The 16,661-nt window shown below is 38.9% G+C and overlaps 1 protein-coding gene across 4 annotated transcripts; it reads right to left on the bottom strand.

Annotated features, from left to right (window-relative positions):
* Positions 1-298: 298 nt before the first annotated feature.
* LOC115628804 lies at positions 299-16,427 on the bottom strand. 4 transcript variants are annotated; one of them, XR_003995846.1, is made up of 8 exons: positions 16,277-16,427; positions 13,757-14,137; positions 10,028-13,287; positions 6,853-7,026; positions 5,128-5,419; positions 2,814-3,816; positions 1,416-1,738; positions 893-1,029 (listed from the first exon to the last, which is right to left on the bottom strand). XR_003995846.1 is itself a non-coding variant. In XM_030525018.1 (5 exons), exons 1-5 carry the CDS (start codon positions 14,160-14,162, stop codon positions 710-712), a joined length of 4,452 nt encoding a protein of 1,483 aa, XP_030380878.1. In that variant the 5' UTR covers positions 14,163-14,287; the 3' UTR covers positions 299-709. The 4 variants fall into 4 exon arrangements, 2 of the variants coding, with proteins under 2 accessions (XP_030380878.1, XP_030380877.1); XR_003995845.1 differs by lacking the exon at positions 16,277-16,427 and having other exon boundaries at positions 13,757-14,287; XM_030525018.1 differs by lacking the exons at positions 1,416-1,738; positions 2,814-3,816; positions 16,277-16,427 and having other exon boundaries at positions 299-1,029; positions 13,757-14,287.
* Between the last annotated feature and the right edge of the window lie 234 nt (positions 16,428-16,661).

Raw genomic sequence — 16,661 nt, 5'->3', positions numbered from 1 at the left:
ATAATTTTCGCCAGATTTTTGAGTTTTCGAAAAAGTTGCATCTAATTTCTATTCACATAATTCGTTTATTTGTTTTTTCTTCATGAAATACATTTGTAAAAAATATTAAATACGCACTAGTTGTATACACTTATATAAATATACTGAGCGTAGGATCAGATATATAATAAAAAGATACAATAAATATTTGTCAAGGCGTGCGCTATATTACCATCGAAAAAAATCAAATCAATCAAAACTATCGTAATACGAATTGAAACCGCCATTTAAATAAATAAATATGTAATAAACGTGTGCATTTGCTCACAATAAAATTGTTTAATTCATGATTATGAGTAAGTAATACATATTATTATTCACATGTTGTGAATGGGAGTTTGATACTGATTTTTGGGAGCTTACATTAATATTTATATGTATGGCTTTAGCGCAGGCCTCGGCATTTCACAATTTTTTTTTTTTAATATTTATTTTAAATTTACAACCGAATATACATTTACACTAAAAATACTATAAATGAAGTAGATGGATTTAAAATATGATTTAATACTAAAGAAAAAAAAAAACAAAAAAATTTTCAGAAACAAGTATCTTTTTGTTATATATCTAATTTACAAATACACATTTTAAGTTAGAAAGCTATAGGCTCGTCACTAATATCTGTTTTCTAGCCAGCCTGCCGCTTTCTATATACTAAGTATATATATAATTAATACAACAAATCGGTCTTTTGCGTGCCCTCGCTATAAACAATGCTAACACCACTGGCAGCTGAAAGATAATCAACATTCGCCGCTTCATCATCATCATCAGCAGCATTCTTGCGATCGGTAGTATCATTGATAAGACCGTCCGTAATTCCCACTATACTTCCATTGCCATTAAATGCGTTGTTGCTGTTGCTGGTCCCGTTTCCATTTATCGCTGGGGTGGAAGTGCTGCTATCAGTTGGGCTATAGCGTGTTACGCCCAGTTGGAATAGATTGCGGGAGCCTTTCATGGGTGTATAAAAGCCAAGTGCTGGTGAGCCTGCAAATGTACAGAATTTTTAGTTTAGTAATCACAATCGTAAGGAGTTCATTGCCATGGATTAGTTCTAGAATTTTGCAGCATTCAATTCACCAATTGAAAATTATCGATCATACATATGTATATATATATGTATATTTATATATATGCATAAGTATGTGTGTGTGTGTGCGTGTGTATTAGGGGAATAAACTTAAAATGGAAATTGTGGGAGCGATCGATGAATATGATTTCAAGGATTTGGATGCGTGTGTTCCGGTGTGTTTGCGGAAGTGTGGAGTGTGTATGGAGGGCTGGTAATTGGAGATATTTGAATGTTTGAGTGTGTGTGTGTGTGATCATGCATTTGTTAAAATAAGGCTCTTGTCTATTTGGGGGTTAGTTACCTTAATAAGTATAATGATTTGGCGATTAGTTTTTATTAGTTTTGGCCTGGTTGCTACGAGTAGAGTAGAGAGGTAGCAATTTTTGAGCAGCAGTGCATTTTGGTTAGAGGTGTGGCATATGGGCATATTATTATTTGTTGTTCTTGTTGTTCAATTTTCATGATCATCAGTGTCAGTATCAGTTGGACGATTGCCTTTGCCTTTATTTATATTATATAAATTGTATGCTTTGTTTATATATTTATATATATATATATATGGATATATATAGACATTATTTGACAAGGCATTGCTTATATATTTGTTACACATTTAAATAATATCTGGAATAGAAATTAGTAGAAAACAAAAAAGAAAAATAAGAGTAACTCAAGTGAAATGAAAATTTGCACCATTAGATCAATTCCATGGTACATACATACACATTAACATACAAGCTTAGAATGCACATAGACACAATACAAAATACACAATACATAGACATAGTACATACTAAAGGTTGACTTATTTACAGAGTGAGATATTGGGAAATCATGTACCTATAGGCATGGTATATATTATTACCAGATTTTGGATTGAAAAAAACACATCGGAGAAGGACAGGCCATTTACGTTTTAGTCCCAAGGAAACATTTTTGGCAGGCTTCTTATAACCAATATTATTTCCACTCCTATTTATATTTGATTTTTAATATGATCACATAGCAAGGGCGTAGACAGGGGGGGGTTCATTATTTAATCAAAATTTCAATTTTTTGCCCCTCCCCCCCTTGGTAAAAGCTGCCTACACCCTTGTCACATAGTGCTTTCAAGTAATATGATCGACAACTAACCCATTTAAATGCCTAACTATGAAAAACTACAAAGTAGTTTGTTTCTAAAGATTTTGAAAATTCAATTAGAAACCCTGGATATTGGTGCAGTGGATCTCACAGTCGACTTTGTCGAACTAACTCATTGAAAGCAACAGTTGGCTGCTTCCCCGGAATTAATATGATATTTAAAACAAATATGGATTTCAAGCGTAAATTTCTTTTCAGTTAAGTTCTAAGATAGAATTGTTAATTGTCTGTGTGTTTGTTTGCGTGTTTGTGTGCCTGTGTGTGTGTGCTAGAGTTTTAGTGCTCCATTAGAGTCTCCCATCACAAGATCAAAGAAGCACTTTGCTTCCGATTGCTTAGTACCGAGGCTACAAATTTAAGGTGGTTGGGCGGGTCATGGGTATGGTGGTGCATAAGTTAAATGGTGCCAAACGACCGCATATAGTTTAAAATCAGCCACCACAAAATACAACCACTTAGCATGTTACAGAGAGAACTTTAGCCTATTGGAAAGATTATGGATTGATTGAGATTATGATTGATTTTTGGTTGTTGTTTCGAAAACGTTTATGCCTACATTTCGTATGCAGTGGTGGTGCAGAAGCTAAGAAGAAGTTCAAGTTCTGGGTGCAGTTGTCCCGAGCGGAAATTGGGCAGCAAGCAGAGGCACTTGGTGCGGCATGGTGTGGCAGTTGCTGGAGTTTCTGGAGTTGTTGTTGGCGCTGCAGTTCGCTGCTGCAAAGGTCAGACATAGTAGAGCGTGTTTCCGGGTATGCGCGACTGTAACAAGGCGGTGCTGGCATTGGGCAGCACTAGCGACGTTGATGATGAGAACCTTTTAGCCCTCAAGCTGGGCACAGGTGCTGGATAGGCAGAGGTACAGGCGGAAGCAGATGAGGTGGCAGGCGCATCGCTTACTTGATTGGGCAAACTTGGGCGACGCTTGCTGCTAAAATGTTGCTGGCTAGATAAAGTTCTAGATGTAGAGTCATATTTACTCTGCTGCTGCTGCGGCTGATGTTGATGCTGCCTGCCATATGAAAAGGAAGCACTGCGTGTCTGTTGGTGCTGCACTGCATCATGTTGCAGGAAGCAGGCATATTGGGGTTTACGCAACACGGCCGGTCTGCGACGCATGGGCAAGATCTGCTTGCCCAGTGGCAACAACGCTTGCCACAAGCAGAAGCAACCGCTGCCCCCCTTACCCTTACCCACACGATCACGATCACCATCACCAATACCATTACCTTTACCGGTATTGGTACTGGCACCATCGTTGTCGCCGTTAGTAGCCATAGCAGCCGCTTGAGTGAAGACAACGCTGCCGGCCACTGGAGCTGGAGCTTGAGGTGTGGGTGGCGGTTGTGGCAGGGGTAGAGGAGGAGCGGGTACAGGTGGAACAATGACAGCTGACTGTTGGCTATGCGAAACATTTGCGTTGTGCTTTTTGCGGCACGTTGGCTGAACTGTGGCCATGGGCAATGGCAGCGGCAACGCTAGCGCATTCGTGACGACTTTTACGGTTACGGTTTCGATTACGCTTACGCTTACGGTTTCGGTTTCAGTATCTATATCAATATCTGTGAAGTGCAGAGACATGTTAGACAATATCGCTGCACATTAAAAACAATTTATTTTTTCTACGAACATATATTTTGTCGTACCCTGTACCCAGGGGGCTAAGGTACTTTTTTTAACATTTAAATCTAAGTTAATATTATCCTTTCAAGGCGATCGATTGAACGATTCACTTTTTTTGAGTCTCCAAAAATTGTCCTTAAGGACTTGCCGAATCACCGAATGGAGCTGGTTTTTTGTTCTTATGTGTTCGAGCAAGGCTGACTGACGGCAATAGACCATCCTAGCTCATAAAACTGAAAAGGAGGCCAGATTTGGTGGCATTCCTTTAATTATTTCTGCAGAAGCTGCAGAGATGAAGGAGGAGCACCTTCTCTGTCGCTGCCACTTAGCAGACAGAGGTTCATTGCTCTAGGACAACCCTTTCTGAACTATCTTAGTGAGTTGTCATAAATAGAGTTCGTGAATACGTGTATCTAATGCCAATGCCAATAGAGGCTGTCGAAAGTCACTATTCCGGAAGTATTTCTGCCAAATCGGCCGTTTATCATTATTATTCTGCTACAACTCGTAAAAACTACGATTTCGAACCAAAACTAACAAACTAAACTGTCACAACAATAACAAAAGAAAATTAATTTGCTAATTTAAAGGTTTCCCGTTTTGGGTACAGGGTGTCCGATAGTCGAGCACAATCGACTATTGAGTTTTCTCTTGGTTTCGCTTTTAAACGATTCGTAATAGGGGGAACGTCTCGGTTGTAACGGTAAGAGTTCAGCTGGGAAACTGGTGATGCGCTAAACAATAGGCAATGGCAATGCAATGGAATTTAATGTGATGTACATACGAGTATGTATGTATGTATGTTTGTATGTATTTATATGCACATGCTGAATGAATATTATATGTGTACATACATATGTACTGAATGTATTGTATGTATGTATGTATGTATGTAGTGTGTGTGTAGGTAAGTACATATGTATGTATGTAATTTTAAGGTGTATGTGTGTGTATTAATGTTGCCCCATGGCCAAGGCTAGATAACAAAAGACTTGGCATGAAAATGAAAAACAATGCACTAAAGTGTTAAATGCAAACAATAATTTTATAGCCCATAAATAATACAAGAACTCAAGAGCACATAGGCGTATTTTTTTCTCGATATATTTGAGCGAGAAAAGATAGAGAAAACAAATAGAGAAAGAGTTACACAGCAGACAGAGAAACACAGAGAGTAAAAAATGAAAACAGTAGAGATAAAGAGAGAAAAGGCAAGCTTTTCAGTCATGCCAACATGGTCTATAACTTACCTAACGGTAAATTCCCCAATGTACTACTGCCAGGTGGCGTTTTATTATGCATGGCTGTCGAAGTTGGAAGCTCAATTATTTCATCAACGGTCACATGATGATGGAACGGCTGCTGCTGCTGTTGCTGCTGCTGCTGTTCCTCCAACAGCTGCAACTTATGCTGATGCAACTGTTGGTGATGATTCTTCATATTGCCATATGGATCAGCATACGGTGGGTCATCGATTACCAGCGATGACTCGGAGGGATATTCAAACGTTGATGTTAATGTATCGCTAAACTGTACGCGGAACTGCAGACGAATACAAAAAACGTTGGTTACCAAAATGTAAATAAATTAATATAAATTTATTATCTGCCACACTGATGAAACGCACCCGGAAAAGTCGTTAAAGACATACATGTACATACATATAGACATATACGACAAAAGTAATACTTTCTGATTAATGACGGACTCAGTAAATTGATAAGCTGGCAAGTTTCGCACAATCTATGCGCCCTTTTACGTACTATATATTATATAAAAAAGATCAATACTAAATCATGTTACAAACGATCGCGGAGCGACTCCTATTCCAATATAAAACCTTATTTCAGGAGTCTTGAAATCAAATTTAATTATAGACACATTTCCTTCCACACTTTAATTTAGTTTTTATTTTACCATAAAAATAAATAAAATAAGAAATAGTACATACTATATATTAGGATAAAGTCTAGTACTCAGTTTGCATACATGTACATACATACTTAGAATTGTCAAACAAAATTGGTACTTCTGTCTACATATTGCGAAAGTCAATGAAACCTTTGTCAGTAGAAATGTAGAAAAGCTGAGGTGTGTACTTTTTTAAAAGTAAAAAAAGTGTGAAAAGGGGATTCTGCTTTCTGACCTGTCCTTTCGAGTTACTATATATGTACTTGTGCGTATATAAATTTAGTTATGTTTGATCTGCTTGAAAGTTTCGCCTTCAGTTGTTTTCCAAATCGGTTGAAAAAATACATAATAATAAATATTTTGATTTAAGCATTTTTTAAGCGTCTGTAGTATATCGACACATACTTTTAAACGATTGCTAAATTTATTTAATATAAATGAAAAATAAATTGATATACATAGGTACTCCTAATAATTTAAAATGAGATTTCATCAATCGTTTTAATTTCAATAATCAATCTCTTTGTAAGTTAACACAGTATTCGTTTTTAAAAATAAACAACTGACTTCTAAATATTACTCTATGGATTTTTTTTAGAGGAATTCGGTTGTAAACAAACGTCTGAATGTCTTTCCATTGTTTGAAACGTGCACACACATCGTGCCCTATTATAAATTTTTTTTTCTATTTTCTATACTGGCTCCAAACAATTGTACAATATAGTACACTGCACATGCTTTGTAGTATAAACCCCCGTCCCTACTCAAAACAGTGCTATCAAGTCTTATCTTATCCTTTTCTGAAAAAGAACCGCAAAATAAAAATGCTACGCCACTATCTTTGAGGTACTTTAGTATAGGTACATATGTATGTATTTCGCGCATTGGGAATTGGTATTAGTCATGCTATATACTATGTATCTATGTATATGTATGTATTACCCACATGTCAATTAAACAAATGTGGTCGTTACAGATCTCGGGTGCAGTTTAATTGTTTTTCCAATGAAAAACCATACATACATATGTATGTAGGCTTGTTTTTCGTATTGATGACTACTCACCGATGATTCTTTGGCTTTCTGACGTATGCTGGACTTGCCATCAATCACAATATTTGCATTCTCGAATTCCACATCACACGGTGATGGTGGACACATGGAATATTCATCATAATCCGAATCGGTGGACGTTTCCACCGACAGATCTCCGAGCAGAACAAAGCCCGGCTCATTTGGCTGCAATAAATAAAGAAAGAGAGAGAGAGTAAAGAAAACATTCTTACACATTCATATAATCAATGCATCATTACAGACACATGAGCACACTCGCACATACATATGTATGTACATACATATATACTATATAACAATGATTGAGTTTACCAAATATGTACATATGTATGTATGCAGCATGTGGCCTTAAATCATCGGTGTGCTCTTAGCACACTTTCAACTTCTGGTCTGGCTGCCATGACAAGTAAATGCGGTCATGTCAGACCCTAATATTCGGCCAAAGATAATAATGCGTCGACAGCGAGAGATAAAAGCAAAAGCCAACTAGAGAGAATATGGACATCAAAGAGGAATTGTGAATAAAATGTGAATGAGTTCGAGTTCAGCGACAAGGCAGCAAGAACAACGAACGGGTATATTTTGTATACTCATACCCATACATATAGATATACTCGTATGTATGTATATGTTTACGTATCTCAGCTTGGGAACTTGAGATTGCCAGAGAATGAGAGAGGGAGAGTGAGACAGCGAGAAAGGGGACGCAATGCAGCCAACGAAGATGTTGACGATGACGAAGACGCTGACTTACGCTTTGTTGTTGTACGGCTCAACAATATGGCTGCACAAAACAGCTGTGCCCTGCCAGCCCGTCCCAAAACCCGCTATACCTATCCTACATATCATCGACGCTTTCGCAGCTCAACTCTGAGCCTCGGCTTGCAGCTAGAAGGGGAGTTGCTATGCTGCTGCTTCGACAGCTGCCCAGGCCCCACCACAGCAGGAAGGAAAGAATAAATGATAAAAAAATATCTACATACATACATACATATACTTATGTATAGATATATGTATACATATATAGAGATACATACGTACGTATAAACATACATATACTGGAAAAATAGTTGTGGAAACTGGTTTGCTCAAAAGTTATTGTTGTTTTCTGTTCGATGTTGATGTTTTATTCTTTTGTTTATATGTACATACATACATACATACATACATATGTATGTATGTAGAAGCAAAATAAAAATATCAGTGACAAAATTACTTAAACAAAGCACAGGAATTGATCTTGATACTGCATACATATGTATATGTACATATATTTGTGAATATAAGATTATATAGTATGCATGTCTATCCACGTTTGTCTGACTATCGGTCTAAACAACAAATGTGTCTACAGCAATTTTAATAGCACTTCCGACAGTTCATTTAATAAATACAATTTCATTGAATCAAAAATATGAGATCAATTCAAGACGAGTATTAATTAAACGCGTGAAAAGTAATTATAAAGAAGACATGACTCAAGTTTTCCAAATAAAAAAGGGGAAGGAGAGATTTAATAACAATTAAGAAATTTTACGAAATAAAAAATTGAAATAAATCTAAAACGAGATTATATTCACATTAATATGTAGTACATATGTACATATGTAAAAAAAACATACATATATTTTGATTAAGATCAATCACTCGCTTCTGAAGAAATGTGCAAAATATTGGCAAATAGAGTTTGATTTGAATATAATGCAAAATAAAAAAATAAAAAAACCATGCCGGTTGTTGGAGTTTATCCTATCCGAACGTAAAGTGTGAGTCTGAAAACAGTTACCATAAAAAGGACCTGGAGTGAAATCTCATTAGGTCTACACATATTATTAATAAATCCAATATTAGTATTAGAATAGAACGTGAAATTAGTTTGTAACATATATAATGATAAAGTTTTTGCCCCTATTTAAGTGTTGCATTACAAATGTCTATTTAGTAAGCAACGTTTGCAACAAATACGTAAAAGTAAGAAGCATTAATATACATTTGTAAATGTTTTCTGGTTTTTACAAATTAACTAAATACCTAATACCTTCATCGATCCAAATGAAACTGTTCCTATCCAAGTGTACGGATATGTATGTGACTTTAGGAATAGGAGATAATTTCATGGAAATCCAATTGGAAATGTTTTTTTTTTTTTTGCATTTTATTTAGTCACTTATCGAAGCAGGATGTGCTGGAGCTATAGGGCAGCACAATGGGAATGCAAACTGCACTCGGAACGAAGCCAGATGCGCAAGCAAAAATCAGTATCTTGCTTGCTTTTACCCTCTTCCTATACCGTTACTTTCTTTGTATATAGTTGTCTTTGTTTTGTATTGTTCGTTTATTCAAGTATATAATATGTACATACATATGTAGATAGAAATGTGCGTTATAAGGTAGGTACGCAAATGTTCATGTGATTAAATTGAAGTTGCTTGCCACTGTTTGGCTTACAAAGCAAACATTATCAACAAATAATAAAGCCATATAAAAATATGTGAGCATGATTAATACTATTCATGGACACACGCATAGACGCATTCTGTGAAATATCAAAAACACTATTCAAACTGATAAGAACAAGCCATATCTAAGTAAGTATGTATGTATGTACTTGAATATATTACTAAAGATGGGTTCTTTAAGAACTAGACTTGGACTTTATTTTACCCCGACACATAAAGTTGGAAAACCGAAATACTAGCATTGTTCCAGTTTAAGTGTGAAACATATATAAATCGAAAAATTGAATTTCCCAGCTCCCACTTCTAATATCTGAACAATCGGTAAGTGGAATCAAATGATTGCAATTTTAAATAAATCAATTTTTTCGATGTTGGAGTTGACTTTTTTTAAAGTATTTAGTGAAATAATTTAGAATCGAAAACATGAAATGCGTTGACGTGCCAGAAATGGTCAGTACATGATTTTATTAAAAAAAGTCACAAATGCCATATACAAGTGGATATGAACTGAAGATCCCTGGTTTTTAGAGGTTTCGGGTACTTGACACCCGCACATTTGGAAGTGAACAAAATGTCAAAAGTAAAATGGGAACTCATGCAATGCCTGATTGGATCCGGGTTCTCTGATCTAGCTCAAAAGTACCGGCGAACACATCTCTAATATTTGTAGACAGATTAGGCAACACAATGGCAATAAACACACTCACCTTGGGCAGCTCCCGCTTACGCCTGTAGATCACAACTTCGCTTTCAATGTAGTCCGGCACCTCCTTGGTGCTTTTTGAAAAATTGAATACCATTGAGGTTTGCTCGGTATTGCAGCTGCCGGCACTGCCACCAATACCGCTTGAGCTTGTTGGTTGGCGCCGTTTGCGCCATGCCCAAATAGGCGAGGCAGAGGCATCTGTTTCGCTATTATCCTGCGTTGTGCCGCTCAATGTGGTGGTATGGGGATGTGGCTTGGTGTTTATCACGGTATCGAGACTAGTTAGACTACTGTTGCTGCTGCTGGTGGCGCCGCTATGCGATGCTGCATCTGCGTTCAGTGCCGTCGACTTCATTTCATTGATACGATTCTTTTCAATCTCCCGGCTGGTTAGTGTTGAGGGTGAGCCGCTGCTTCCGGTGCCGCCAGAGTCACTGCTATAGAGCGGACGCGTAATGTTAAATAGTTTGGCAGGTTCGTGATCCGTTTGCGCGGACAGTATTCTGCTGCTCAACTTGGTTGAACTGTCGCTATTGTTGGCACTAACAAATTGGCGATTGGCGGCAATGGCGATACCTCCTCCTAATCCTCCTGCTGCTACTGCTGCTGCTGTTGTTTCTGCTTCTGTGCTGGCGTGCGTTTCACACATTAGTGCGGACTGGGGCTGCTTATCGTTTGTAGAGCTCTGACTTGGCCCTGCCGCGCCCAAAAGACCGCCACTATAAGCGTCGTCGTCGTTGTCGTCGTCGTCGCCGTCACCATCGTTGTTGTTTGCATAGGCGTCAGAATGAGCCTCAGTCCGCCCCGCGGTCGCATCATCATTGTGCTGGCGCTGATCGTCATCGGTATTATCACCATCGTTGTCGTTTTTGTCGCCGTCGTCGTGTGAGCAGTTGTCGTTGTTGCGTTCGTGCGAGCCTTCGTTTTGGTTCTCGTTGGTGACTAATCGCTGATTAGCGCCGCCGACGCCACTACTACCACCCACAGGCAGAACGGTCGACTCAGTCTGTTGATTTTTCTGGCCCCGTCCACTTGAATCACTTGGCGAATCATCAAGTCGCATATGGTGAAGCGTTTGGGTAAGCATAGACATAGGAGAATATGCTGTTTCTGTTCCCGTCTCTCGTTCTCTCAAATTAGTACAATCGGATCGAGATTTCGGCGTCGATACGTAAGCGCCACTGGCCAGTTCAAAGTCATGTGTATATTTGGGCATGGGGGACCTGCTCATTAATCTTTGCTGATTAGTGCCGCCGACGCCGCCACTATTACCAGCCGTAGGCAAAACAGTCGCCTCAGTCTGTTGATTTTTCTGGGTCCGTCCACTTGAATCACTCGGCGAATCATCCAGTTGCATATGGTTAAGTGTTTGGGTAATCATAGTCATGGGCGAATATGCTGTCTCTGTTCCCGTCTCTCGCTCCCTCAAATTACTACAATCGGATCGAGGTTTGGGTGTCAGAGCTGATGGAATAGAGAGAGGCTTTTGCTCCTTGATAATAGACTTGTAGTTGGCCACTTTGCTAGCCACACCGCCCACTCCATTTTTTCGCTGAGCTGGTCGTGGCCTTCGATTTGCAGTGGCCTCAAACATTTTAAGCGTCTGCTTAACCAAATCCGGTGGCGGCCTTTCGGTGTCATCAATAATTGAGGTCAGACGCTTGGGTGGCGCAGCATCAGTGCCGCTATGCAGCCGTTCCCGGGCATTGTGTATCTTATCCTCAATGGTTACACAGGAGCTGGTACTGCTGCTGTTGTTGTTGTTATGGTTCCCAGATGAAACGCTTACGGGTGGCGCATTATAGCTGGCACGTTGTGTGTTCCAGGGCGACTTCTCACAGAGTAGCGCCTCAACGGAACGCGCACGCTTCATGACCTCGTTGCCGCGTTTGAAGTGCCGCGAGCGTGTTGAGCCATTTGATTGTTGTTGTTGCTGCTGCTGTTGTTGTTGTGTTTGACTTTCTGCTGCCGACTGAGATATATTGACATATCGGAGCGGCGCGGGGGCTGAGGTAGTGGTATTGCCATTGCTACTACCACCACTCACCTGTCGCTGGGCCACATGAGGGCTCTTTATATAGCTACCAACAATTGTTGGCTTGACACCAATTGGGGGTGGCCGCTGTTGTCGTTCGATTATCTGTTCCTGTTCATGCTCCTCTTCATCATTATCTTCTCGGTCGTGGAGCGTGTTGAGACTTATGGAGCGACGCAGATTTTGATTGTGCTCTTGCCGCACAGATTCACGCAATGCGAGGCTTAAATAGCGACTGCGCAGCTTGGAGACAATGCCGGGCCCGTAACTAAGATCCTCACCGGTGTCAACCACCTCGTTTTGGGCACCGTTATTTAGGGTCCCATGCTGGTGTTGTTGGTGCTGGTGATGATTTTGATGGCGATTATTTTCGCCATTTTGTTTTGTAGACTTTTTCATTTCTTTCATGGCAGCCATTGTAGTTTTTACCGCTACTTTTGGGGGCGAAGCTGGCATTTTTATGCCACTGCCAATTCCACTGACGGCCAGTTCCAATTGTTGCTTATTTTTAATAAACTTACTTCTCTGAACAACTTTGCATTGCGTTTGCAACTGATTTGCTGACGACGACGTTGTTACCGTTTGATTCGCGTCTGCGCTGCCACTGCCTCCACCGGCACTGTCGTCGTCGTTGGCACTGCTGCCGGTTGTTAATGCTCTAGTTGTCGCCGTCGTAAGCTCTCTGGTTGATTTACCAAATTCACCACGAGCGCGGCTATTCACCATTCCAGTTTCAATGGGGCGCTGCTGCTCTCCCACGGGTTCCATGCGCTCACCGCACTCTCTCGCAGTCAAATTTAGATTCTCCGGCTCTTTGCTAGTTGATTGACTTCTTGTATTTGTTACCACTGCTGCTTGTGTTGTTGTTGCGTTAAATAAACTTGATCGTTGCTTTGGTATTGGTGTATTGCCAGTTTTTGTGCTTGTTGTTGTTGATAACATTGCTGGCGCTGCCGTTTCTGTTGCTGTTTCTGGTTCTGCCGAAGAGACCGAGGCTGGTGCTTCAACGTTGACTGCTGTTGGTGTTAGAATCGTGTGATGACCTCCAACAATAAAACATTTCTCAGACTTTTCTTCAGGTGCTATTGCTGTAGTAGTTGTTGATGTTGCTTTAAACGCCGTTTGGTTCACATTTCTTTTAAGATATTTTTGTTTATGTTCTTCTTGACTAGTTATTGTTGCGGTTGCTAAGACTTTGGTAGCGGCTTCTTCAGTCACAATTGAATCTGCAGTTCGAAAAGAATATCAATATATAAGAGCACAATTACACGATTATATTTAAAAAACAACAATAATAAAAAGCAACAACAACAAAAAACACTCTTTATGTGCAATATTTTTTTTACCAATTCAATTCAATTCCAACGTTGTCAATTCTGACAAAGCAGATAACAAAATAAGTGGAAATTGAAATTGTCTATGACCGTGCTGAAATGTGAACTATATATACGTCAGTTAGCTCAGATAGTTAGTTAAATGATAAGGAGAAGCGCAGCCACGACCACAAAAACTGGCGGCCAAAACACTTGAATTTCAGTAGTCGTTCGCATTTATGCATTTATGAAATCGCTATGTATCGATAAGTATCCGATAGCCCCCACAACCAACTAACTTGCACTTTTAAAATCTATGCCAAGTATCGATTGTTTCCAATCAATAAGCATCGATTGACGAATTTCAAATTGGCGCACTCACCTGTCGTTGCGTTTAAAGTCATTGCCGCCATTCCATCCGGAGATGCAAGTGTCAATGCGGCATTTGTTGCAGCTGCACTGTTCGGCGATGTGGCCCCAACGGTGCGTGCCACATTTGTCTTGCGACGTTGTATTAAATCCTTTTTCCACTGCGGCATTTCTGGTAAAAAACTCACGTTTCCTGACGCTCCTATAGGTGTTGTCGAGCCCGGCGATAGCGTCGAGCCCGCACCGGATCCGGAGCCGGGCATGATGCGTGCTCCAGTTGCTCCACTAGCTTCTGTGGCAGCTTCGGTACCCGTTAAGTTTAAGGTGGGACGCTCAATGTTATACGCAGATCGCTTTGGCTGTTGCTCCATTGAAGGTAATGCGGCGGCAATTGCTGGTGAAAGATTCATGCTATTCATTACTAAATGAAAGATTGTTAAGAGTTTGCAATTTTTGAAACTGAGGTGGTGGGCAGCTCATGAATGAATTAATTGTTCTTTAACGTTCCCAGATTCAACTATTTGAGTTCGTGTGGGCACCCGAACGTCTTGACCCAAACGTGCCAGCACACAGACTGAAGCAGCTGGTGCATAGCTTTGGCTTGAATCGCTGACACTGCATTCCACGAGTCTGGGCGGGAGGAGGTGAGGGGAAACGCAGTGGTCCGAAGCTGACAATGAGGGCCCACCAACCGCTGCACGCTACGGCTTTAATTTATCACGGCATAACATTAAAATGATCAGCTTGGCAGCAACTAGCACTTTAGAGACACTCATATAGGGAACCATAATATGTATGCCGTCAAATTTTCCCATATAGAAGCAATTTAATTAAAGTTATATTAGATTTTATGTATTTTTCCAACATCTTACATAAGCCAAGCGCAGTTGGGTGGTCAGGATTATAAGTACGAATATAAAAGAACACCTTTAAGCAGTCTATGGAATACAATGGAGTACTGACAGTTTACAATTTTGCAATTTCTGAAACTTGAACGATAACTTAACTTCATGAGAGCTATTTCTGTAGAAATGACACTGAAATGAAGAATTTTTTGAGCTGTTTTCGGTGCAGAAGTACATATTCGATTTGAGCATATATTTATTTACTTTCTAGACTAAAAATTACTGAAAATCTGTGTGCTAATTTGGCCTTAAATGAAAAAAGGACTTACAATATGAAAGAACTTAAAAATATCTTTTTGTTAAAAATAATACAACAAAAAACAAAAACAAAATATTGATAAATAAATACTGTAATTAAACCTAATAGTTGAACAAACTGTGATACATTTTCAATGATTAGGATTAAATAAAAAAAAGCAAATGTAAAATAATAATAATAATGGTTGGAATTGCTACTAATAATAATAATATATTTTATAATAATATATTTGATATATATATATATATATATATATATATATATATATATATATATATATATATATATATATATATAGATATATATTTTATAGATGAGACTCAGCAGCAGAGCATTTGTGCGCCTTTTTGACGGAACATTTTGTTTTTTGTTAATTGGATTAAACGTTTCTTTTTTGTTAAACAAAAGTAAACCCCAATACCAATATTTTCTTCAACCAATGGAAATGGCATCAATTTGTAGTTTTCTATGTACGTATGTATATGTATACATATATGTATGTATGTATATACTTTATGATTGAATGAGTTTGCAATAAGTGAAGAATATTTTGCGGGTTAAAGAAGCTATAATTTATCTAAAACCAACTCATTAAAATACGTCTTGGGCGCGTCTTTTTAAAGTAAATAAAACGGTTTTATATGTACTTTTTAAATTTCAATGCTTGTGTATATGCTCATACATATGTATATGCATGCATGCATAAGTGTGTATCTGTGTGAGGGCATGATGCCCGTATATGTTTGTAAGTATATGACCAAGGGTGCACAACGAGGAGAAAGGGCTGCAAATTGCAGACGAAGCATAAAATAAACAACCAGTGCGCCCTGCACATTATCGATTTTTACAAGCGGGAAGAACTTTGAATTATACATGCGTACTTATATGTATATGCTAAATGTTTCTATGTATGCAAGTATGTATGAAAGTGCTGCTGGCTGTATCTAAGCATGTACATACATATGTTGGTTGTATGTTTGTCTGCCGATTAACTGGGTGGATTGGGTAGCTAGGCACCAACAGCGTACGTATGTAAAGCCAAAAGCCAATTGTGGCTTGGCCGACAGAGCCAGCAATGCCTGACATAGTTTGAAGCGTAACGTGTAGCCAACAAGCCGCAAAATCTTTTTGACTCTGCATGCTCCCGCCCGCTCATTGGCAGAAACAGAGACCCAAATTATTATTGCTTAGGTAGGTACACTTGTTTCCACAAGTCAACGTTAACTCTATTTTAAATAGCTAACTCAAAGTCGCTCGTTCAATATGTATATGAATTTGTTTTTTTTTTTTTTTTTTTGCCATATAGAAAGTGCAAACATTATTTTGAGTGTGTGTGCTTATCATTTAAACAATAAAACAGCGTTCTTACTTTTGCGTCCGTCCCAATGAATGGAATGGAGTGGTGGATTTCAAGTTGTATATGTGTACATATGCATGTATGTATGTAGTATGTATATATCAGGCCAGATAAATAACATAAATTGTATTAATATTATACGCGCGCACTTTCTTTCACAAACACTGAACTAAATTCTAAAATTAATTAACTATTACTACTGCTACAATGTTTATAATTAGCTGTCGTCAAAGTATACAAAAAACTGCATTTAAGCCGCGATTCAATAAATAGCGAATAGCCGTCCGTCGAACTTGAACAATTGTTTGTTTCGCCCTGACATATCGCCACCTATCGGCCTGGTGTTATCGATTGCACTTGATGCGGCCTTGCCAGATACTGAAAACTGCAGTGGCAG

Source organism: Scaptodrosophila lebanonensis, unplaced genomic scaffold (genome assembly GCF_003285725.1).
Source record: "Scaptodrosophila lebanonensis strain 11010-0011.00,11010-0021.00 unplaced genomic scaffold, SlebRS2 tig00000129-arrow-arrow-pilon, whole genome shotgun sequence".
NCBI classification, from domain to species: domain Eukaryota; kingdom Metazoa; phylum Arthropoda; class Insecta; order Diptera; family Drosophilidae; genus Scaptodrosophila; species Scaptodrosophila lebanonensis.
Note: the sequence above shows the minus strand (reverse complement) of the source record. Positions and strands in the feature narration are given on the sequence as shown.